Source organism: Periplaneta americana, chromosome 3, assembly GCF_040183065.1.
Source record: "Periplaneta americana isolate PAMFEO1 chromosome 3, P.americana_PAMFEO1_priV1, whole genome shotgun sequence".
NCBI classification, from domain to species: domain Eukaryota; kingdom Metazoa; phylum Arthropoda; class Insecta; order Blattodea; family Blattidae; genus Periplaneta; species Periplaneta americana.
This window is the reverse complement of record NC_091119.1, coordinates 86405949-86432009: the sequence shown is the minus strand read 5'-3', so window position 1 is coordinate 86432009 and position 26061 is coordinate 86405949. Positions and strand designations below refer to the sequence as shown.

General features: G+C 35.3%; 2 protein-coding genes across 4 annotated transcripts in view; one reads left to right on the top strand and one right to left on the bottom strand.

The window, feature by feature from the left end:
* r (carbamoyl-phosphate synthetase 2, aspartate transcarbamylase, and dihydroorotase rudimentary) overlaps nt 1-26061 on the top strand; it is a 441968-nt gene that overhangs the window by 182955 nt on the left and 232952 nt on the right. The window lies entirely within an intron of this gene.
* LOC138696231 (uncharacterized) overlaps nt 1-26061 on the bottom strand; it is a 90261-nt gene that overhangs the window by 11888 nt on the left and 52312 nt on the right. The window contains exons 2-3 of one of the 2 annotated variants that reach the window (XM_069820903.1): nt 14199-14500; nt 5569-7478 (exon numbers count right to left, since the gene is read on the bottom strand). In XM_069820903.1, coding sequence (XP_069677004.1) covers nt 5569-7478; nt 14199-14500 — 2212 coding nt within the window. The remainder of the gene's footprint in view (nt 1-5568; nt 7479-14198; nt 14501-26061) is intronic. The other variant, XM_069820904.1, reaches the window with a different exon arrangement.

Here is a 26061-nt window from a genome sequence, read left to right as displayed (position 1 = left end):
TTTTTTTTTTTTTTTTTTTTTTTTTTTTTTTTTTTTTGGGGAGTACATTAATGTATAATGCATATTTTGAAGATTTTAGATTTCATAGCACAAATTTAGACTTTTGTATTGCATATTATGTCTTATTTTCTGGCTTTAGTACATATATTATGTTAACTTGCATAATGTGTCTTTTATGAATGTTCGTAGAATCTGGTATTTTCATGTTATTTATCTATTGAGAAACAAAATAAAAGGAAGCTACCATTAGTATGGGAAAATATGTGGGGAAGATAGTCTTTGGGATTTCCTCTAAAAACTCCCTTTGTTACACTAGAATTTCCAACCCCAAAAATCTTGCTACTTACAAGGCGGAGGTCAAAATATTGAAAGAAAGACAAGCAGAAACAGCATGCTTGGAAACTGTAATTTAGTACAGTAAATTTTTGTATCGAATTGTGAACTGCTGTTAGAACTGCAAAAAAAAGTCTCGTGTCAAAATGGATTGAGGGAAAGGAATTTCTGAAGACGGATGTTTATTGTGATTGTTGTAATAAAGATGTAAGTACTTGTGTATTTTGGGGTGCGCGATAGCGTTGCGGTTGGCATAATGCTGCAAAGTCAGAAGGTCGTGGGTTTGATCCCCTATGGGGCCATGGTCATGCTGAAATGCGAAAGTCTTACAATTCGACTTCACTTTGTCCAAAATTTCTTCGCTCAAGTATGCACCTGCTACTCCTTGTGACTTAGAAAGATAATTCTCTGTGTCCAAGAACATCCTTCAGACAAATACACGAGTTTAATTGAAGAAAATTTTGAGAAATTAGTTGTAGCATGTTGTTTCGAAAAAAAATGAAAATGTAACATATTAATGTATAATTAAATTTTGATAGTGCATATTTTTACTGTTTTTCACTTCATTATGCATGTTTTGTCATATGATAGTGTATGGAAATCCAGGCTCTAATTATAATATTTAAGCTTACATATTTAAATTTCATGAAGGGTATAAGAAACCATTAATTGATTACCGTATTTTTTCGAATACCCCATGCTTTTTTTTTTTTTTTTTTTTTTTTTTCCGAAATATACAAGTAAAAATTACGGGTGCAAAGCTTATTCGAAATGATGCTGATAACTAGACTTCGTTGAATTGCCACACGCAGCATGCAATCAGGTTGCCGATATACAGTAGTATAGAGGAGGTGAGCGACCACCCGGTCTCGTAGTATAAGCAGTTCATGTTAAGAGTTGTGACTGGTCCAAATAGATAGATCAGCTACAAATAACGTACACCTATGTAAGCAGTTGTTTTTGCATTACTGTGGTGGAATAGTCAAAGCTTAACATTTGTTCAGTGCAGATAAAAATTCAATCAAACATATTACAATGAGAGTGTTGCTGTTCCAAATAATTGCCCCTGGAATACCCTTACCCCCGCAGCCAGTCTTGACCCGTTGGGGAACGTGGTTGGATGCTGTTAATTATTATGCAGAACATTACGGCAAAATAATGGAGGTAATTGATGCATTGGATAGCACAGACAGTTCCACTGTTGCAGCTGTAAAGTCATTGCCTTCTGAACAGCCACTGGAAGATATTCTGTTTGTTGATTCTAATTTTAAAATCGTGTCCAAAAGCATCATCCTGTTAGAATCGTCTAAACTACAACTCTCAGAAGCCCTTAATATAGTGAATAATGTATCACAAACTGTTATCCAAAATAACACTTCACTAATTTCAGAAAAAGTGAAATGTAAGTTGAGAAACATTATTGCTAAAAATTCTGCCTATTCACAACTTCGTATTATAAAAATGATGTACCATCAGGTCACGACAAGACATCTGAAGTTGGTGTACTAAAAAGTAGTGACTTTTCGTTCTTCAAATATGTACGTATTACATCGTGTGATGTTTAACGTACATTTTCCCAAAATAAAAACTGTTTAAGTAAACATCGGAGGAGACTACTTTGCAGTCGCTCAAAATGTACGTAACTCTTCACTGCAATGCACATATTCAAGGATGATGTGAGTATTTTACATTAAATTTTAAGAGTTAATATACCTCACTATAAAATAATTGTGTATTTAAATGTTTAGACATTTCTTACTTCAATGATCATTCATTATATTTCTTGAAAGCAGGACACAGGTTTTATTGTAACCGCAGTATAATGCTCAGTGTTTACATTAGACACATACTCCATCCTTTGCACGCCCCCTTTTCATACAGTCTATACCGCGTGCGCAGTAAAGCTTGCGATTCTCGTGGCAATTCCACGAAGTCTACTGATAACATTGCCTGATTTTCCGCTCTTGCAGTGTCCACGCAGGTATTTCAATTGTTAACATTTTAAATGGCGAAAACATCGAAGAATGAGTCCACGCCTGTGGAGTAACGGTTAGCACGTCTAGCCGCGAAACCAGGTGGCCCGGGTTCGATTCCCGGTAGGGATAAGTTACCTGGTTGAGGTTTTTTCCGGGGTTTTCCCTCAACCCAATATGAGCAAATGCTGGGTAACTTACGGTGTTGGACCCCAGACTCATTTCACCGGCATTATCACCTTCATCTCATTCGGACGCTAAATAACCAAAGCTGTTGATAAAGCGTCGTAAAATAACCTACTAAAATAAATAAATCGAAGAATGAAGAAGTTAATAGTGATAGCAGTTAATTAATTTACTGATGCATGCTATTAATGTTGCAGGATATTCTGTAAATGGCTAATTAAGCAAGACAACTGACACATGCGTATGTACGCATAGGATGAATTTGAAATGCGTCCTCTTCCAGGATATTTATTGTTAACTGAACTGAACTGAACTGTATTGAATTGTTTTTAATTTGTCGTGATACAATTTTTTTTTTTTTCAAAAGTGAGGTGCTTGGCTTATTTGATGGCGTGGGGTATTCGAGAAAATACAGTATTTAGGTTTGTAAGATTACAATGATCTTCGAAATAAGTGCTGTATAGATATATAAGAGTTGTTAAGACCTAGTGTTGATTACCTATTTAAAGTGGCAACCTACAGCATCAATGCAGGCAGACTTCTCATTGTGAATGAGAAAACCAGTCAGAGAAGCAATGGGTAATTATTTCAATGTTATGCTGTTATTACGAAGATTTAAGCTGCCTATTGCGGTGCAGGCTGAATCTGACCTCAGGATTCTACTCAAGTTGCTCAACACGAAACCTTTTCAATCTTCCCAAGTTTTAACTAAACCTCTGAATTATTTTATACTTCTATGCCTGAGTTAATTTAACAAACTTATTTGCGGAGAATATGTTCTAGACTTCAGAAAGCATGTTTCAATTTCTGTGTAGGCTAAATTATGAAGGACTAAATAACAGTGATTTTATTCCAAATTTATAGCGACTAATTGAACAATGTGATTATTATAAAGGAAGAAGTTTAAATATCTTACATGTGCATATGAAAGTAAAGCGAGCAATGTGGAATTTTTTATACAGGATTCTTAATGTATATGGCTGCCATAGCATGGAATCTGGCTCCCGGCAACAGGTCGAGCATCAGCTGGTAAAATGCTGCCTACAACGATGAAAGCAGATACGGATTATGGAACATATTTATCTTGATATTCCCTCTCATGTTCGAACATTGCATGGCACTATGTTGCAGTACTGAGCAACTCTCCTATGGTAAAAAAAAATCAGATATTAAATACATCAACAATGGAATCACTTTATTATCACAAGGAGAAGTATGTTTCAAAAAGAAATTTATCGAAAAGAGTTAGTTGTTAGATGCAAAACATCCCACAAAGCATATCTTTTTCGCAGAAGAAATGACAGTTAAGGTGGAATTATAAATACGTAATATGCTTTACATCTGATTTTACCAGAAGGGGAGAGGCACCCACACGTGCTATGGGATTACGATACTGAGTGATAACCCAGTTTAAATGTTGGTACCTCTGTTGTCCAAAACCTGGAAGGTGGGCTACTAATTTGTGTTGTTATGCTTGTGTAGCCTCGAGCAACGAGCATAATGGTCCAAAGAGAGTAGCTGAAACTTTTTGAGACTTGGGCGATACGAATTGTGTAAACAATTCTAAAACATCTGAGAAATTCAATTCAACACACAGTTGGAACGTGTGAAGTGGACAGACAGAATAAGAAATAAAATTGTGTTGGAAAGAGTGGGTGAAGAAAGAATGATGCTGAAACTGATCAGAAAGAGAAAAAGGAATTGGTTGGGTCACTTGCTGAGAAGAAATTGCCTACTGAAGGATGCACTGGAAGGAATGGTGAACGAGAGAAGAGTTCGGTGCAGAAGAAGATATCAGATGATAGACACATTAAGATATGTGGATCAAATGCGGAGACGAAGAGCTAGGCAGAAAATAGGAAAGATTGGAGAATGCTGGGTTTGCAGTGAAAGACAGAACGCTTATGTATGTATGTATGTATGTATGTATGTATGTATGTATGTATGTATGTATGTATGTATGTATGTATGTGGGTTGATAAATCCAAAATTATCTTCATAATAAAATATAACTTTTTTTTGGGGGGGGGGGCTCTTGTTCTAAGTCCCATTCTGTTTACGTCTATCCTATATGTACAATACATTGACACTTTTTAGTTGTTACATTAGAGATAGATTGTAAACATGTTCATTTTCTCGAGTCTAGTAGTTTTCTATCTCTTCCAAGTAGTAGGCCTCCATACAAAAATGTATTATGATTGCGAGTCATAAATTTCTTCTACAGTAAACATTTTCTTTCATGTACGGTATGAAAATATTTGGCCTATAATATATTATTTAATATTTCTCAATACTTAATTACTTACTTATGGCTTTTAAGGGACCCGGAGATTCATTCCCGCCCTCACATAAACCCGCCATTGGTCCCTATCATGGGCAAGATTAATCCAGTCTCTACAATCATATTCCACCTCCCTAAAATTCATTTTCATACTATCCCTCCATCTACGTCTTGGCCTCCCCAAAGGTCTTTTTCCCTTCGGCCTCCCAACTAACACTCTATATGCATTTCTGTGTTCGCCCATACATGCTACATGCCCTGCCCATCTCAAACGTCTGGATTTAATGTTCCTAATTATGTCAGGTGAAGAATACAATGAGTGCAATAATATTTCTGAATGTAAGGAATAAGAAGGAATAAGTCTATAATAAGTTTATAGCTTATTTTGAATAAGTTAAATATTCAGTTTGTTCTGCTTTTAAAATAAAAGTTCGGACACTTCAGAACGTATTTTTCGACGAGTTGACTGCAAATACTAAATATGGACACATAGAATAAATACTTCACATAGAAATGTAAATAAGCACAGAAACATAGCGAGTTAAAGAGACATTCACAAATGTACAGGCAGATGTGGTGCCAGAAAGTATTTTTTATATGAAGGTTGCTGTTAACATGGACTTTCATTCACATTTCGAAGTTGATTTAAAGCAGCAGCAAGCTGTTTTTCTACACTTTGTATAGTAAGAAAGTAATAATGATTAATGACATTAGGCAATAGAAACTTGGAAGAGTGAAGTGTACATAAATGAGACACGTGGTGCAGAATTGGGCTACACGCAGTGAATTTCTTACCTCCAAGTTGATGGAGTCGATGGAGGGCCTGCGAGGCTTTGATGACTGTTTCTTGGCCTGCTTCTCAACTGCTTTCTTGATTTCTATTTGTGTCCACCTATCCTGTTTCCATTTCTTCATAGGATCTTTCTTGTTAACTGTTTTCCATAGGTCAATATTAGAATTGTCACTGTCTCTATCAGAGTCATCATAAAGATCATCTTCATCATCTTGCTCTGTTTGCCTCTGTATAGGTTTTGGAATAACTCCTTTTGATTGAATTTGCAAAGTTTCAAGGTTGTCAGTTGTGATAATATGGTATAGTTTTTTACAATCAAGTGTTGGGTAGAAAGATGAGCCCACATAGCGTAGATTACGAACTGCTAACAGTACATGCATCACTAGTTTTTCCCGAATATGCTTTAATTTCTTCTGATCTCTGTAAAGATATGTGTTAGGAATGCTCTCGAACAGATTTCTCTCCGGAATGAAATAGTCTTCAAGTTCCTCCAGCTGTAGCTTCTCGTATATTATTTTTAGAAACTTTTTCAGTGTTTCTCCAGGACGATCTTCAGGCCATTCAGCATATTTTTTCTCACACTGCCAGAACAAGAGCGTTCTTATGTGCATGAATGAGAGACCCAGCTGTACATCCCGGGGCTCAAGGTAACTCTTATAAAGAGCCAAGCAGAAGAGAAGACAGCGAACTTGTGGATGAGTGAGAGTTGTCTCAAGGTAACGTTCTGCCTTAGGAAAAGCAAGCTGCCACTCCAAATGACGCTCGTTGTTGCTTTTTCTAGTGGGAGTATAGCCCAAGGGTAGCAAGTGGCACCCCAGTCTGAGCACCTGCTCGAGCATGGATTGGTTTGGCCAGGTGTATGCAACATTAGGCCGTGAGTCATGCACACGGTTACGTTTGCGGCTTTTCCATTTGAATGCTTCCTTCTGTGGCCAGGCTGTGGAGAACAGTGCTGGTATGATTTCGTTTCGTATCTTCACTGGTTTAGAATCATGACCATTCTGGACGATATCGCAGTAGATTCTGGTACCCTGTAATGTGGCTGATTCCAAACCACTGGCGAAACCAAGTGGAGTAGCAAGCTTTTCTTGAAAGATATCCGCGAAGCTCCTCATGTAAACAGTGGAATTAAGATAATGCCTGGTTTCGAACAACTTCTTCCTTCCTTTAGAAGTGATGCCATCATCTTCTTCGTACACTGGTACATCCAATTTGAAGAAGCATTCCATAGGTATCTGCGCTGTGTTGCTTGGAACATGACCCAGGCGATGTTGGTCTAGAGGTCTGGGAGTTGCGAACTCTGTGATTGTGGTGTATCCATAATCTGAATCACTGCTGTGACTTCGAGGAGGACTGGAGTTGTGACGACTTGGAGATCCACCTTCTGATTTGTACCCTGAGCTGTCACTGTGCTTGGGACTGCTGGTGGTCTTCCTGCTGTCTACATTGTCGGAAATAGCCAAGCTAGGAAGTGAGAATGCGGGTTTTAGAGCTGACCTGGAATTAAATTTAGGTTCTTGCCTAGCATCTTCATATTCAGAAAAGTTGGCTGCTTTTCGAATACCACTCAGACGTCTCTCGGTGGGAGTAAAATTTATATACTTCATGGGATCAGATTGCTCAGTTTGTGGTCCAAACTTTTTTTTGTGCTTTGAGGATGTGCTGGGAACATCAGCTGTTATTGAAGGTTGACTTTGGATCGTTGTAAGTTCTGGAATTTCAGGACAAGTCGAACTATGCGCAATGATATCTTGTTCGTGTGTTCTTTCTTTGGAAATTTTGTCCCTGTCTGATTGTTCTGTGTTATCAGATGCGATATGTTCGTAGACGCCCTCGTCATCTTCGATAGTCTCGTATGTTGTGCGCCGTTTATGTGGAAGCATGGATTCTTCAACTCGAATTTTCTTATAACCTGAAATACAACATGGAAATTCATTATTGTGGGTGATTTTATTTAAATTAACAAATCAGGCAGTTATAGGCAAGAAGGATAATTTTTTAAAATAAATATTGGATTTGACTAAACCAGGTTGGCTAAAGCCAAATTTTGTATTATTTGTGATGATGATTAATTAGATATTTTAAATACATGCTGTAAATACCCCAATATTACACAAGATTGCGTATTTTATATTGCGACTATACAAATTTTCCTGTGAATATTGTGTTTCTTTTTTGCCAGGAAAATGTTCCAAGATAATAGAACATAATTCAGTGTTACTATTTCACATTTTTTAATTGCACAAAGAATATCTAGGGAGACGCTTCAATATAACTCTGAACTAAAAGACCCTAGAATGACGAGATGTTACAATCTCAGAAAAAAAAAGTATCTCACTAGCAAGTCTTGGAATAGGTAATGGAAGTGAAAAACAAGAAAAAGAATAATTTTATTAACAAGGAGAACAAGAAGGAGAGAAAGAAAAAGATTGAGGAGTACACGGACAACAAGAAGAATGAGAAATACAGGTAGAGCAAGAAGTAGAAGAGCAAGAAGTAGAATAACAAGAAGAATGAACAGTACAGAGAGAACAAGAAGAATAAGTGCAGGGAGAATAAGAAGAATAAGAAGAATGAGCAGTAAGATAGAACAAGAAAAATGAGAAGTACAAGGAAAACAAGAAGAATGAGAAGTACAAGGACAACAAGAAGAATGAGAAGTACAAGGAGAACAAGAAGTATAAGTACAGGGAGAACAAGAAGAATGAGCAGTACAGGGAGAACAAGAAGAACTAGAAGAATGAGGAGTACAGGAAGAACAAGAAGTACCAGAAGAATAAAAAGTACAGAGAGAACAGGAAGAATGAGCAGTACAAGGAGAACAAGAAGAATGAGAAGTACAAGGAAAACAAGAAGAATGAGAAGTACAAGGAGAACAAGAAGAATGAGAAGTATAGGGAGAACAAGAAGAATGAGAAGTACAAGGAGAACAAGAAGAATGAGAAGTACAGGGAGAACAAGAGGAATGGGAAGTACAAGGAGAACAAGAAGAATGAGAAGTACAAGGAGAACAAGAGGAATGGGAAGTACAAGGAGAACAAGAAGAATGAGAAGTACAAGGAGAACAAGACGAATGGGAAGTACAAGGAGAACAAGACGAATGGGAAGTACAAGGAGAACAAGAAGAATGAGAAGTACAAGGAGAACAAGAAGAATGAGAAGTACAAGGAGAACAAGAAGAATGGGAAGCACAGAGAGAACAAGAAGAATGAGAAGTACAGGGAGAAAAAGAAGAATGAGTAGTACAAGGAGAACAAGAAGAATGGGAAGTACAAGGAGAACAAGAAGAATGGGAAGTACAAGGGGAACAAGAAGAATGAGAAGTACTAGAAGAACAAGAAGTATGAGAAGTACAGGGGAACAAGAAGAATTAGCAGTACAGGGAGAATAAGAAAAACTAGAATAATGAGAAGTACAGGGAGAACAAGAAGAATGAGATGTACAGGGAAAACAAGAAGAATGGGAAAACAAGAAGAATAAGATGTACAGGGCGAACAAGAAGAATTAAAAGAACAGGGAGAACAAGAAGAATGAGATGTAACGGGAAAACATGAAAAATGAGAAGTACAAGGAGAACAAGAAGAATGAGCAATATAGGGAGAACAAGAAGAATGAAAAAAGTACAGGGAGAATAAGAAGAATGAGATGTACAGGGAGAATAAGAAGAATGAGAAGTAGGGTTGCCAGATCTCCGGGCACTGCTCAGTGTGTCCGGTTTTATGAATCTATCTCTGGTCGACAGGAAACCTTTGCTCAGGGAAATTGCGTTTGTAATGTTAATAATTAGCAATGTAATAGTGAAAATCCACTGTCCATCAAATAACTTAAAAGTGATCATCTGTGTTAGGATTACAATGACGCAAGCATAACATTAAAAGTGAGCGTCTGTGATAATGTAGAAGTTTGAGCATGCTTCTCTTTTCCCCAATCAGACACTAATCTCTCACACTACGCCAACAATGAAACATGACGTAAATAGAAAATTAAAACAGTTAATTTTGATATGATGACAATATACTCGTATTTCGGAAATATGACTTCAGTCTACCTTTTTCAATTAACTTTTGTCATTAGCAGTGGCGTATACTGGTTAAAGGGTTTGGGCTACCGCTGACCCTATTATTACACAAAATATATCTAACAATTACTTTAATTTTAATTACTATGGTAAAACTAATAATACAAAATTATTACATTATGTTATATTATAAACTTTTTCTTTTGTAATTTCCTTGGGCTACCGCCGGTAGCCCGCAAAATACGCCCCTGGTCATTAGTAAAGTTTTACAGCCGTATTTTAATGAAACCTGAATGCGTAACAATGGAACAATTTCAGATTTAAAATTCAGTATTCACTTTCTTGATCCTTTACAGGTCAGTTCATACGGTACACCTTTATAGCGCAGTGCAATCTGTTATGCGATGTGCGGAAATTTATGCCAGTTTTTTTAGTATTGTGTTGTGTTCAATATGAATCCGATATTTCAGTTCTTTTCTTGATGAATGGTTGACAAATGATAAGTATAAGGACTGGCTAGAAAAAGGAGAGGATGAAGGTGTAAAGTGTGCAATGTTTCATTTACAGTAAAGTATGATAATGTTAAAGCTGTGAATAAGCATTTGAAATCAGAGAGACACAACATTACAGAGTACAGAGTAGGAATAATTATATCCTGAAATTTATGGCTCCACGACATTCAGTTGAACATGATATAATTACACCAACTGAGTTGGCTTTAACATTTCACGGTGTAAAACATCACCAGCCCTATAATTCACAAGATTGTCGTAATAAACTTTACTCTTGTGTTTTCAATGACTCTTCAGTCGCGAAAAAAAAATAATTTGTGCGCGAACCAAAAGTGAAGCCTTAATTACAAGCGTTCTTTTACCATTTTCACAGGAAAGGCTTCCGAATGACTTAAAAAATACCCTATTCAAATTTGGTTCAGATGCTTCAAATAAAGGTAACAAGAAGCATTTCCCATTAGTAGTGGACACATTTTTCTGTAAAACATGGAAAACGTAGCGATATTCTATAGGCTACTTCTATGAAGACAGTAATGAGAGTGCTTAGGACATTTCAAATAAAATTATATCAGTTGTTACAGAAATTGAACCTAGTTTAAGTATAGCTTACTCGGCTGACAACGCATCTGTTAACTATGGTAAATAGTACAATTCAGTGTTCGTAAAAATGAAAGACAAAAATCCTAATATAGTAAAGGCTAATTGTTCTTCCACGTACTGCATAACTGTGCCAAATTTGGTTTTAAATTCCTTAGTGTGATGTTGAGGCATTAGTCTTGAAAATATATTCCGACTTCTCGTCGTCATGTAAGAATGTCGAGGAACTTAGGTCGTTCTGTGAATTTGCTCAGCAGGATTATGTTCAGATTTTGCGTCATTCCAGTTCGATGGTTGTCCTTTCAATTAGCTTTTGGACGCCTTGTTAAAATGTAGCGCGTTTTGAAAATATATTATTTGGCAAAAGGTGAAGAAGAAACGCATCCTTTGATTTGGAAATTTGTATGTTCCTAAGAAGCTGAAGTAAATTAACATTCATTGTCAGTGCAGAATATTTTCTGTATTTTGTTAATTGTACACTTCTAATTTTCTGTAAGGCGATTAAAATATTAGAATGTGAAAATACGCTTTCAACCGAGGTGCACAAATTCATGTTGAGAGTAAAGACTCAAATAGAAGGTCTTAAAAAGGACTCATTTTTCTGTTTTGAAGTGAATATGTGGTTTGAAAATCTCACAGAGGCCGAAAAACAAACTAATGAAAGAGTTCACCACTGTATATGACAGATTGTTGCAACATCTAGCCAAGTGGTACGATTTTAGTGACAATAACATATTTTCAATTATCTGTTCTTGATCTATTTGCTCTCATAATGATTTAGTTCACGTAGCAAAGAAATTGCAAATTACTTTCGAGTTCGACGGAAATTAATTGTACAATGAATGGTCAATTTTAAATGCATTGATAACAACACTGATTTTTTAATTATTTTTTTCATTTTGTTAAAGTTTTTATTCCTTATTAAACATTTGCCCCCTTTCTCGTGGGTATTATGATAAGTTGGTTTATTAGACCTGTCAAACTACAGTATACGGCAAAACAAACTACTGAAATTATCGCTAATCCGCCGTCCACGCCTCCCCAGCAACCAAGCATTCACCCATCCCATATGATAGTTTGACACATTGTATTACACGTTGCACGAATGATTGCCGGCGGCCAGTAGGCGAACTAAAGTATAAACTCTGCGTAAGAGATAGATAACACAGCGCCAATGCCTCTCTCGAAATTGACAATCATTCGTGCGAGTAATATATTCAGTGCTGGTTTAGTGCCGCAATCATGATTCCCACAAGAGAGGAGAAGGCGCCCATCGCAAGACAAAGATAAAAATCGGTGTTGCAAACTTTGGGTACCTTTTTTTCGAAAAATCTATGGCCCTTAACATGTTAATAATAATGTGACATGTGCCAGCAATTCCAGTAAGTAACGCTTATGGAAAAGGTGTTTAGTGTCATGAATGGCTTGTGGACAGATGAGAATTACAGAATGTCAACAGAACTAGTGAAATCGAAAATTTGTATTAAAATGAACTTGAGTGTAAGCTGTTAGAAATTCTACAAAATAGCCTTGGAAAACAAGAAACTTCTGGATTCTGCAAGGAGCTCCAAGAAATACAAATTTTAAGTAGGCCTATGTCTATTCTTAATATAGTAAAGATTTAATTATTGCTGAATTTTTAATAATTTTACAACTTTTTTATGTAAAGCTCTGAAAAAATTAACTAATATGCATTTAAGAGGGCATATTTTCCTGTGCCATGCCTAAAAATTTCACCATGATTGGATTTTATTTGACGGAGAAATAAATTCCTAAAGGCTGCAAATCTGCATTAAAATTGAAACTTGTTGAAACATATTTTTTCCACCCCCACGATTTCAAATACTAATTTATCCGTCAAATTAAATCCGACATTATTGGATTTTAACCGATCCTTTAACAATTTAAATATGATTAATAATAATAATAATAATAATAATAATACGTCCAATAATAGTAATAATAATTGTAATTACAATTAATTTTATAGACATCGTAAATCTCCGGGTTTGGTGATAGGCTAGTTCAACCTGGCAACCCTAATGAGAAGTACAGGGAGAACAAGGAGAATGGGAAATACAGGAAGAACAAGAACTGGAAGAATAAGCAGTACAGGGAGAACAAGGAGAATGAGAAGTACAGGAAGAACAAGAACTGGAAGAATAAGCAGTACAGGGAGAACAAGGAGAATGAGAAATACAGGAAGAACAAGAACTGGAAGAATAAGCAGTACAGGGAGAACAAGAAGAATGAGAAATACAGGAAGAACAAGAACTGGAAGAATAAGCAGTACAGGGAGAACAAGAAGAATGAGAAATACAGGAAGAACAAGAACTGGAAGAATAAGCAGTACAGGGAGAACAAGGAGAATGAGAAATACAGGAAGAACAAGAACTGGAAGAATAAGCAGTACAGGGAGAACAAGAAGAATGAGAAATACAGGAAGAACAAGAACTGGAAGAATAAGCAGTACAGGGAGAACAAGAAGAATGAGAAATACAGGAAGAACAAGAACTGCAAGAATAAGCAGTACAGGGAGAACAAGGAGAATGAGAAATACAGGAAGAACAAGAACTGGAAGAATAAGCAGTACAGGGAGAACAAGAAGAATGAGAAATACAGGAAGAACAAGAACTGGAAGAATAAGCAGTACAGGGAAAACAAGAAGAATGAGAAATACAGGAAGAACAAGAACTGGAAGAATAAGCAGTACAGGGAGAACAAGGAGAATGAGAAATACAGGAAGAAGAAGAACTGGAAGAATAAGCAGTACAGGGAGAACAAGAAGGATGAGAAATACAGGAAGAACATGAACTGGAAGAATAAGCAGTACAGGGAGAACAAGGAGAATGAGAAATACAGGAAGAAGAAGAACTGGAAGAATAAGCAGTACAGGGAGAACAAGGAGAATGAGAAATACAGGAAGAAGAAGAACTGGAAGAATAAGCAGTAGAGGGAGAACAAGGAGAATGAGAAATACAGGAAGAACAAGAACTGGAAGAATAAGCAGTACAGAGAGAACGAGAAGAATGAGAAAAAACAGGTGGAACAAGAAGAACTAGAAGAATGAGCATCAAAGGGAGAAAATGAATTACAAGAAAATAAGGAAAGTGGAAGGAGAGTAACTAAATGAACAGGGAACAAGAAGTAAACAAGAAGTACGAACAAAATTATTAGATGAAGAATATGTGACTATTTTATACAAACTTAGAAATAATTAATGTTGAAAGGAAATGATAATTTATGAACGAAAGTAGACTTCGATTGCAAAAAATATTGAATTGCTTGCAAAATTGTGGTTAAGCAGTTAATCTGTTTATCAAGGCTAAGGGATGGTCACTGTGATGAAATGTCGTCAGATTATTCTTTTTTAGTTACAGCTGGGTCAGGAAATGGGAGAGAGAAGGACGAGAAGAAAAATGGGTATGAGGACAAAAAAAGAGAAATGGGAGGGAGAAAGGTGAAATAGATAGAAGTAGGAGTAGAAGGAAGTGGAGTTGTGTACCTGGCTTTTTTGTTTTCTCCAGGCTGAAGTAGTAACTTGTAGCATTTGTGACGGTGGAGTACTGCTCGGTGTCGATGTTTTCCAGCACCTCCACATTTTCCGGAGTGATGAAGAGCCGAGGCGCATGCAGTAGTTCATAGGTGTGGCTGCGTTCACCGTGTTGCGGTCTGAATCGAACCCATCTCCCCACGGCCTCGTACAGCTGGTCTGGTGATAGGCAATATCTTTGATGTTCTGCGAGTCCCGAGTTTCGCTCTGTGTCTTTGTTAGATACTGGTCGCACCCTTAAATTGCCAACTTCCCTGAAGCAATCATGACATCACCATGTTATGTAAACAGTCTCTTATTGAAAATTTAAGTTAATTATTTTGGAATTCCTTTTGCATACTTTCAGACTATAAAAATAAAAATTAATTTTCTTGGACACTAGACTTGTTTATATAAACTCTAGGATTTACGAAATATGTCTTGCATACAGTACATTCGACTTAATATAAGTGTTTCCTGATTTCATCTCCACGTTAGAACTAATTTAAATGGAAAAGTGCACTGGCAGTCTTACTATTGACAATTCGTTTCAGAGAAAAGGAAAAATGCATGGAAGTTTTATTTGTACTACTACGATCCGTGGCGCGAATAGCCATGAAGGGCTAAGGCCGACCAGCCATTGCCTGCTGTACTTCGATGTAAATATTTTTGGTTCTTGATTTTATAACACGTATGAATGCATATATGTAACATCGCTTTATGTAGGTGTGTGTTCATATGTATCATTTTCTCCACTACAGTACAACTCCAATTCTGTGAATGATTGTAAGAATACCGTGACTTACAGTAGTAAAAAACGATGTTGCCAGTTCAGTTCAGTTCAGTTCAGTTCAGTCACTGGCACCGAGCACATCACAGATGGAAAGATATGTCTGTCAAGCTGACATCTTTAAACGTGCAATAAAAACTGCAAGTTATTAGTCGAATTGAAAATGGCGAAAACTTTAAATGTATCGCAAGTAATTAACAAAATTAGTGCTCCCACGCGATTTATAAAGTCTTAGCATGCTGGGCTAAAAACTGAAAGACAATATGGAATAAATTACTTACATATAAAGTCGAAAGGGTGACTTCTGAATAAAGAAACCTAATGTAAAAATCCACCAATCATCATGTTGGAGGCACGACTTTTATCAGAGTCGTTTGTAAAATACAGTACTATTCATTTTTCTTTAAGAGCAGAATAAAACTATACGAGTAAGGTTGTTAGGAACTCTTTCAATCGTAAAAATATTACAGCTCATAAAAGAAAAAAAAGCTATATATATGATTTACGAAGATGCAATTTTTGTTTAGTATTAAGAGGACACACAACTATATTTTGGAACTTTCTTCCTATTTGACCAATCTTTTTCAAATTTGGAGAAAACGTTTAATATATACTGTACATGGGAAGTAACATGCAAAATCTCAGCTCATTAGATCGAATACTTTTCAAAATAAAAAATATTTCAATTTTTAATCAATCATTAATTGAAATATCACTTTCAATTATCATTTTTTATTTTTTGGCTTTGTGCATTTGACTGTGACTTCTCAATGAAGAGAGAAAGAATTCTGTTTATTGATTTAGTTCTATCATGTAAATTAGTGCAAAAATTAATTTTTTTATTTCTATGAAATTAAATTTTAAATTGTTTAATGATTAAAACACATAAATAGCTTCAAAAAGATAATATTGTAAAACTGATACACAAAATGACAATTTTCTACAATTTTTAAGTTGAATGTCCCCTTAAAATAAATTGGTGTTGAACAGCAACCTCGTATCTTTGTACAGTATATAAAAAATAATTTTACAGAAGACCAAAGAAACATTTTAATATCTTGATAAGGAACAAATATGTGACGTAAGAGGATATTTAAATTTCTTCTTGTGAAGTTTATATCCATGCCTTGACTTAGGATATGTTTGCATAAGTTTCAAGAAAATTTTATTTAATGAAAATCGAATGAAATCTTATTTTGTTCATTTTTTTCTTTGACATACGAGGTTGCTGTTCAACACCATCAAAATGTTACATTATAAAACACTGCCTACTTTGTAGTACTATCGTGTTTATGGGCCTTTTCATGGTGTGCCTGTATCGCTGCAACCTTGGTGAACTAAAATAGGTGAGCTCTTTCTGTGAAGGATTTTATGCAGAATTGGAGTTGTAGCCTACTGTATTATGAGATAAGTTAGCTATTGTTTGTCTAATGTTGCTATTATAGGTTTCGCAGTTTTTTTATAAATGCCGTTCGTTCTTCTGAAATCATTTTGTTGATATCTTATATGAATTGTATTATCGAAATACAGCGATTTTTTAAAATTCGAATTCTGAGGGGGTTTTGAAAAAAATCGAAATACCATAAATTCGAATTAACCAGCAAATTATATTCTAGGAAATTCATATCAATAAACAAATATACAATCCGTCCAACGCGTTGGAGTAACAGTTAGCACGTCTGACCGTGAAACTAGAGAGCCTGGATTCAAATCCTGGTGGGGGAAGTTACCTGGTTAGTGTTTTTTTCGGAGTTTTCCCTTAACACATTAAGAGTAAATGCTGGGTAACTTACGGCGTTGGACCCTGGACTCATCTCGATAGCATTATCACTCTCAACTCACTCGGAGGCTAGATAACCATATTAGCTGATAAAGGGTCGTAAAATATCCCACCAAAAAAGAAAATGCGGTACACATCCAGTACTCAGTCAGTCAGTCAGTCAGTCATTACTAATGAACAGGGAAAGGATTTATATGTAAATACATATTTACTTATAAAGCTAATATAATTTATATTTTGCATTATCTTTATGTTTCACAATGTGTAGGGTTGAAAAATCCTACTTTTATTTTCCATATTTTTCCATATTTTAGAGTTTAGTACATATTTTCGTTAATTTCCATATATTTTCCATATTTCATATAAAACAGTCCATATTATATTAGGTTTAACAATAAAACAAAACAAAATTCCATTAACTTTTAAAAATACATTTCAACAATAGAGATTTAAACACATGTTCAGTAATCCCTTTAACATCAGAGTTATTTGAAAATTAGCAGTCCTATCAACAATGGGAAAGTAAGTTACAAAACTGTATTAATTTAATTTAAAATTTTTAACAGACTTCAGTTGTGCAGCTCAACAGTTAAATGCCAGTCAGAGTACACATAGGTTCAGTTTTGTAAATCATACTATAAAGACGGTAAATATGCCAAAAGTACGTCATTCAGTCAATTTAAAATCAAAACTAACAAGTTACATTTCAGAATTTAAAGAAGATGGTTTATCAACTGACAATAAAATATTATTTTGTAATTTGTGTCAGTGTGCAGTATCATCTACACAAAAGTTCCTGGTGCAACAACACATTACAACTAGTAAACATCAGGCCAACAAACAACTAAATTCCAAGCAGAGACAATTGTTTTTAACACAACCAACAACATCGAATGTAAGATCTGAGTTTAACATCGACCTGTGCCGTTCTCTCATCTCTGCTGATATTCCTCTCTACAAACTAAAGAATAAGGTCTTCAGGGAATTCCTTGAAAAATATACTCAACATACAATCCCGGATGAGTCAACACTTAGGAAGACGTATGCTCCATCCATCTACGATGAGACAATACAGAAGATAAGAGATGAAATTAAAGATAGTTCAATTTGGGTTTCCATTGATGAGACTCCCGACAAAGAAGGTAGACTTGTTGGTAATGTAGTTATCGGTTTGTTAAGTGAACAATATTCTGAACGAATTCTTTTACATTGTGATGTTCTAGAAAAGTGCAATAACAAAACTATAGTTAAACTGTTCAACGAAGCTATGGGTATCCTGTGGCCAAAGGGTATTATGTACGATAATGTGTTATTCTTTATTAGCGATGCTGCCCCTTATATGGTCAAACCTGGACAAGCATTATCTGTTGTATATCCTAAATTGACTCATTTTACTTGTGTGGCGCATGCATTTCATCGTGTGGCAGAAGTGGTCAGAGACAATTTCCCTAAAGTAGATTTGTTGATTTCATCAGTGAAAAAAGTATTTCTCAAAGCTCCCAGTAGAGTTAACGTGTTGAAAGAAATGTACCCTGAAATTCCATTGCCACCAAAGCCAATTTTAACTAGATGGGGTACATGGCTAGAAGCAGTTGAATATTATGCCGAACATATAGACTCTATTAACAATGTTCTCCTTGCATTGGACTCTGAAGATGCAGTCTCAATTGATACTGCGAAAACAGTTACCTGTGACATAAGTGTGAAGAATGACTTAGCTCACATTCAGCATACATTTTCATGCATCATAAAAACGCTCAAAAGTCTCCAAAATAGGCACCTTTCACTATCTGAAAGTTTTGAAATTATAAATAGTACTGTGGAACAACTGAATCGTGGTAGAGGTAAAGTTGCAGATGCAGTAAGAGCTAAGGTGGACACTGTACTTTCAAAAAACCCTGGATATGAAGAACTACAAAAGGTTGTTGCTGTGATGAGTGGTGAATCAACAGTGAAGATTAACTTGGACTTATCCCCAGCAGACATTGTGAAATTGAATTATGTACCAGTTACTTCTTGTGACGTCGAACGCTCTTTTAGTCAGTATAAATCTATCCTCAGAGACAATAGAAGAAGATTCACTTTTCAGCACTTGAAAGAAATGTTTGTAACCTATTGTCATGGTAACAGACAATAAAAATTGTGTTTTGTTGAAACTACATTGGAAGATAAGGTACGTCCATTATATTTTTTGTTTAGTTTGATTAAAATGTACCAATATTTAACGTACATAGTCATTTTTTTATAATTTTAAGTCCATATTTAATTCCATATTTTGGTAAAAATCCATATTTAATTCCATATTTTGGTAAAAATAACTACATATATATTTACATATTTCATATATTTTTAGTCCATATAAATCCGTTCCCTGCTAATGAATAATGGATATGCAGTGGACTTTATTTTAACTGTTGTCCTGTTTTCTCCATAGCCACACAGAAATTAGATAACGGTACAATAATATGAGAAAACACTTTGAGTTTCTTTGCTGGCACTGAGTTTATGTATGCTGCATGCGTCGACATTGTGAATGCAGAAGAGTCAGTAACAAACGACGATGCACACAATAGGCCCAATGAAGATTTTCACAAATTTGATTTCTTCTAACTTATTGACTAATGGACAAGGGGGAGAGGGACATCACACCTGTAACCAACACCATTGGGTATCCCGTCAGTTGCTCTTACCTGGGGTCAGTTGTACGATATCTATTAACAGTAATAAGACTATGTTTTGTTCCACAACCTGTCGATCGCTACGAAGTTCAAGAATAAAATTTGAATTCTTGGAATCATTAATAACTAAGATTTCCACGAATAGTTTTCGCACTTTCTTTAGACTCCATATTGGACATATTTTTTCTGAAATCAATGAAGTCTTGACTTCGAATTGTCCACATGTAAACTCCGAAAATTCTTATTCATTGTGAATTTTTAACATTGGTTTAAATAAGAATTTGAAGGGCAATTGAGATTACCCAATGTCTAATTAACCTATTTCTATTGCAGTTCATACTATCAACCTTATGTTACATATAAATAGTTGGTTACTATTTTGGAAGTCAGTAACTCTTTTCAGGTCATTGCCATGAATTTGTAAAATCGTTCGAATTAGTGTGAATAGTCTTCAAACTCTTCGTTTTTCAATTTTTCGTACGTTCGCCACCCTCACCAAATAGAAACAATTGACACGTACGATAAAGACATCTCTCTCTTAAATTGCTTGTACGAAAGATTTATCGTGACAGTATTGTTGTCGGTAGTCCAATGGTAACATTTTTTTTTTGCCATTTACAAGTGCTGATCTGCTAGTATTCTTCGAAAGGGGAGTAAAACCGGGAGAGGGTCCCATGCCACAGATTATGACAATGTGTAAAACAATTCTGTTCGTGAATGAGATGGCTCCAAACAATTACTGGTCTTCGTTTCTTTGTTCAAGTTTCTTGCTTTGTGGACGAATGTATCTACGGGCAATGTGGTATTTTGGAAGTTTGTGCTGCTTGACTCGAGAAAATAGAAAAAAATCAGTTCGCACCTTCATTGTGAAGGTTTTTGAAACTCCTACAAACCTATGGAAAAACGCAACTCAATTAAAGGTGTTGACACAATGGGCTGGCGTGCTCTGGACTAAACCTATCCACCTCCAGATCTAATCTACCAATCTTATCGTGTTTTCAACTGCTCCGACCATTAACTCTGTGGTGCATGATAGAGCATTACGCTTACTTAAATCCTACAATTGAAACATAATACGTACAATTCCGCCAACGGATTAAGATTGTGAGATGATAAATGGATCTGAGTTACTTATACTTACGTCTTTTTCTTTCTTTCTCAGCCATGTTGATAATGTTGCGATCATTATGCATCAAGCTCTTGGTATTGATTGAGGTTTGATGAAAGTCACATGGCAAAAAAACATTAAGCATCATGCTATCAAACGTGCCACAAAGACATTCTGGGATTGTATTGTATTGTATTTATTAACATTCCATGGTATTCATATATGCTTACGGCTAGAATATGGAACAAGTCAAAAAACTTAATACTATTATAAAATCTTAATTTATAGTCACAGTCTAGATGAAATATATACAAACGAGATTTACAATATAGTCTACTAGTACAACACACAGTTTTAGTATCAATTTCATGAAGTGTTATTGAATGTCATGAATTCACCTACAGAATAGAAGGCGTGAGAAATTAGGTACTTCTTTAATTTGGCCTTAAATAATTTTATGTTTTGAGTTTCATTTTTTATATCGATAGGGAGGCTATTAAAAATTTTTACTGCCATATAACTCACTCCTTTTTGATAGCACGATAGACTTGCCGATGGAGTATGAAAATCATTTTTTTTTTGACGTGTATTAGTTACAAAGTTTTCATGATTACATACGAGGAAGATTATTAATGAAAAGATATACTGACAAGCCATGGGTATTATTTGTAGTTTTTTGAAAATAGTCCTACACGATTCCCTAGATTTGGCACCTACTATTATTCTAATTACTCTTTTTTGTAATAGAAATATATTGTTACTATCTGTGGAATTTCCCCAGAATATTATTCCAAAACTCATTACCGAGTGGAAGTATGCAAAGTATATGTTTTTAAGGTATTGATATATACTTTCTTTTGCATAGATCTAATAGCAAAACAAGCTGAATGTAGTTTGGGGGTAATTTCTTTAATATGATTTTTCCAATTTAACACATTATCGATTTTTAAGCCAAGAAATTTGGTTGTTGTTGTTTCTAATAGGGATCTATTATTAATTATTGCGCTAGAAATTTGCGACGTTGAATTTGGACAGGATTTAAATTGAATTATGTTAGTTTTGTTACAATTTAATACTAATTTATTGACTGAGAACCAGTCATATATTTTGAAGAGAATTTCCTCTGTTGAAGATTGGAATGTGTTGGAGTTATTGGCTGTAATTACTATAATTGTGTCATCTGCAAATAATATGGGATGACCTACATCTCTTATTAGGGGGGCAAGATCATTTATAAACACTAGAAAAAGTAGGGGGCCTAATATTGATCCTTGAGGAATTTCATTATTAATAGTTCCCCATGTCGATGCAGATTTCATAGTTGTATTGATTTCAACTTTCTGTTTCCTATCTATGAGATATGAGTGAAACCATTGGTGTGCAACACCTTTACTATCAAGATAGGACTGGCATAAATAACAAACCAGATTTGATGAACTTAAACTTTCAAGACTACTAATGAAAGCTTCCTAAAACATCTATACAGAAAAGGGAAGGAAATATGAGAAGGTCGCACAGGCCTACTACCTCTTACTTAAGGCTTTTAGAGAATCCGGAGGTTCATTGCCACCCTCACATAAGTCCGCCATAGGTCCCTATCCTGAGCATGATTAATCCAGTCCCTACCATCATATCCCACCTCCCTCAAATCCATTTTAATAATATCCTTCCATCTATGTCTCGGCCTCCCCAAAAGTTTTTTTCCCCTCCTGTCTCCTAACAAACACTCTACCGGTTTATGCATTTCTGGATTCGCCCATACGTGCTACATGTCACAAGCCTACTACCCCTGAGAGAAGTTAAAATATAATCAATAATAATTTCTATGGATATGTTGATGCCAAAAAAATCCAAAAGCTGCTTTGAATAATCTTCAACTAATATTCTCTTCTGACGCATAATAATAAAATTAACGATTTTGGATACTACATGTATACAAAGACTTGGCTTGCTCATCGAGGACCGTACCCGAAATAGATACATGTACTTCAGGTTACATTGGCCAATTGTTCGTCCTATATGCGATGTTTGTTCCAGTCCGGCAGATGGCCTGGGTGGTATTTGAGTCATTCCACGTCAAATCGCACAGCCATAAAACACTACCTTCTCGGAAATGGTCGAATTTTTTTTCATGAATTCTAGACATCAAATAAAGAGACCCGTATTGTTTTATTTTCACAATTATTAATTATTTGTGTAGTTATGACTATCTGAAATTACGCAAGTTATGCGCGCACTGTTACATAAACTCACTTGGAACTCTGTGTCTACAAATAATTGAGATTTGCGGTTTGCCGCATTTTAAAGACTAAATACAACACTTTTTATTACTTTAGGCCTATCACTAATACATTTAAAATTTGGCGTATTTTTTTAATCATTTCTTTTTCAAAGCATAATTACTATATTAAATAGCGAAGTTAAAAATCTGAAAAAATTATAGACTTGTTCCCTGATGTATTATCTGTAAACTACTGCATTTAGAAATGTGGGATCTCCACACATACATTTATAACAATATATTTTCCGGAGACATGCACGCGCTCGCAATTCCCAGCTAATGTACTACTTGCAGCCATTGATAGACTAGAAGGCTGTCGGCGGCAATTTTTACGAAATCCTCCGTTGCATGTAATATCTGATCTCGCAACACTACGAAAGAAATGCATTCATTCATCAAATGATTAATACCTTAAGGAACAGTAAATATCATATCTAAAGTTTTCTTATTATTGTCAGAACAGCTAAGAGGGGGAGCCCTTCACAATGCTGTATGTTTAGGCTATACTGTAATATAGCGAAGTGTTTAAAGATAGCAAGGCTGGGTAAGGCAGTAAACTTTATGGCAGTAAACAGATGGCAGGAGACAAAATATAGAAGAGAGAAATAATCAGTCAGGGTTTGATTTTCACGGAGTGATGTGACTTCTATACATCAGTGAAAGTAAAGAACGCGTAATATATAACAAGTGTTTAAATCCATTTGACCTTTCTAATCACGCTTTTAAAAAGAAAACACTAAGACGCATAAGTCGCGATTTATTGATAAAGCTCAATTTAAAGGAGTCTTTGAATGTGCGAATATGTGATTCGTCCCGTAAAAAATCTATCAACTTCCAGATAGGTCAGATGAAATTATATGTGAAGCCGGTAGTTCTTGTGATGTTAGTAAACATGAATCAAATAAAAGTGCGGGCAGAGAGAGTGATTATCCCAGTTCTTATTCTAGCAGATCTATGGATACAGTGCTAGAAATCACCAATATTGAGGAATTAAACAAGAGTTTGATGTCAATAGAATCCTCTACCAAGAAAAGAAAACTACAACGAAAACGATACCCCCGTGAAAAGTTTAAAAAAATAAAAGGCTTCCAAGCAAGTAAAGTTTTTCATGTAGAAGATGCATCGTCATCCCTTCAAAAGTCGCCATATTTTATTTTTGACGGAATGCAAAGAAAATGTACAACTTAAAATTACACAGTTAGGCCTATTGCAGACTTTTCTGAAAATTATTCATTTGTAATACAAGATTGAGTACAAGGTGTGCATTGGAAAAAATGTCAAGACACAATACATCCTTTCGTAGTATATTTCAAAGAAGATACAGAAATTCGTCACAAAAATATTGTCGTCATCTCAGAAAGCATGAAACATGACACCGATTCCTTTCATTGTTTTCAATCCGAAGCAATCAACTTCTTAAAGCAAGTATTCAACGATATGAAAAAAATTAATTAACTTTTCCGATGGATCAAGTTAACAATACAAAAACAAAAAGAATTTTAAAAATAATTGCTTACATGAAGACGATTATGGAATTATTGCTGAATGACACTTCTTTGCAACGTCGCATGGTAAAAGTCCATGTGGTGGCATTGGAGGAACTGTTAAAAGACTTGCAACGAGAGCAGGCTATACAAGATCCTATAAAACAACATTAACAAAAAAAAACTGTTTGATTGGTCACAAAAAACATTTCTAAAGTGTCATATTTTGCCCATTGAATAAGCATAAAAACCACACTGAAAATTTGCAGGCCAGATACCACAATCTAAAACCAATAACTGGTACATTAAAATTACATTCTTTCATTCCGTTGTCAAAAACTGAAGATTTAGGCCTAGTAAAACAATTTTCTTTCAAGAAAGAAGGTAGGCGAATGAAAATTTAAAGTGTAGTGTGAATGAAAACAAACGTTTAAAAAGCATAATGTACAAATATTTGAGGATAACATAATAAGTAAATTAGCAATGTTTTCTCGAGTGACTTGATCCCTACTGTGTGTAATCTTGCAACGTTCAGTCGATCATCCAGCGCCGATAAACCTCCAAGCGCGCTTCAACGCTTCCCGTCCACTGCTGCTGCACCGACCGCTACACATTGCGTCGTAAGTAATTAAATTTCCATTAAACTATTGGAGATCCCATTGTGATTTTTTCTGGAATTATTAAGAATACTTCAGTGCACCTAGTAGGCATTTTTTTAGATTTTTAATACGGCTATTTCACATTGATATCTAACTTTTAAAAATTGAATCATAAAAAAATATTTGTAACAATTATATTAAAATTAGTTAGTAAATATTTAACAAAAGACAGTACTTTAAGCTTTTAAATGCATTTTTCAAAAAAAATTTTAACATAAATATCCTCGGAAATATGACGCTTTAAAAGTTGGATTGTGCGACATTTTTAACGAATTTTAACATGCAATATTTTAAAAACATGTGGACTTAGGAAGAAATAAAAATACACTTATTGGTTTATTAGACACATAGAGTTGGTAAAAAAAATATAAACGCAATCAGAAATATGAAGGTCAAAATTTGTATAATTTTGTGCGATTTGACGTGAAATGACTCATTTGTGAACCGTTGCTGACAGGTGAGCCATTCTTCCTCAGCCCTTAAGAGCCAGGTCCATTATTTATTTATTTATTTATATACGATGGTGGATCGGAAAGTAACGCACAATAATTTAAAAAAAAAGTTTAATAGGTAAACAAAAATAAAAAAAATACACAAATGAACTCACATCTTCTACCTACTTTCCTACATAGACGCCAAGTTTCTCAACACATTTCTCCCATCGTGGTGCCAGTTTCAGAATACCCTCTTCATAAAAGTCCGTTCGATTGGAGTATAACCTTCGGCGGACAGTTGATTGCACTTCTGCATCGGTCGCAAAGCGATGGCTGGCCAGAAATTTCTTCATGGGACAAAACAGATGAAAATCCGACGGTGCAAGGTCTGGACTGTATGGTGATTGCTAGAGCACCTCTCAACCAAATGTGTTGATTTTCTCACGAACAGAAGTCGCAACATGGGGACGAGCATTGTCATGAAGTTTGACATCATCAGCATTAATATTACGGCGTTTGTCACGAAGGGCATCATGTTTAGCAGAGTCCACCAACAAAACATCTTGCCTATCCCAGAACACGGTCACATGCACTTTCTTAGCAGATAGCGTCACTTTGAATT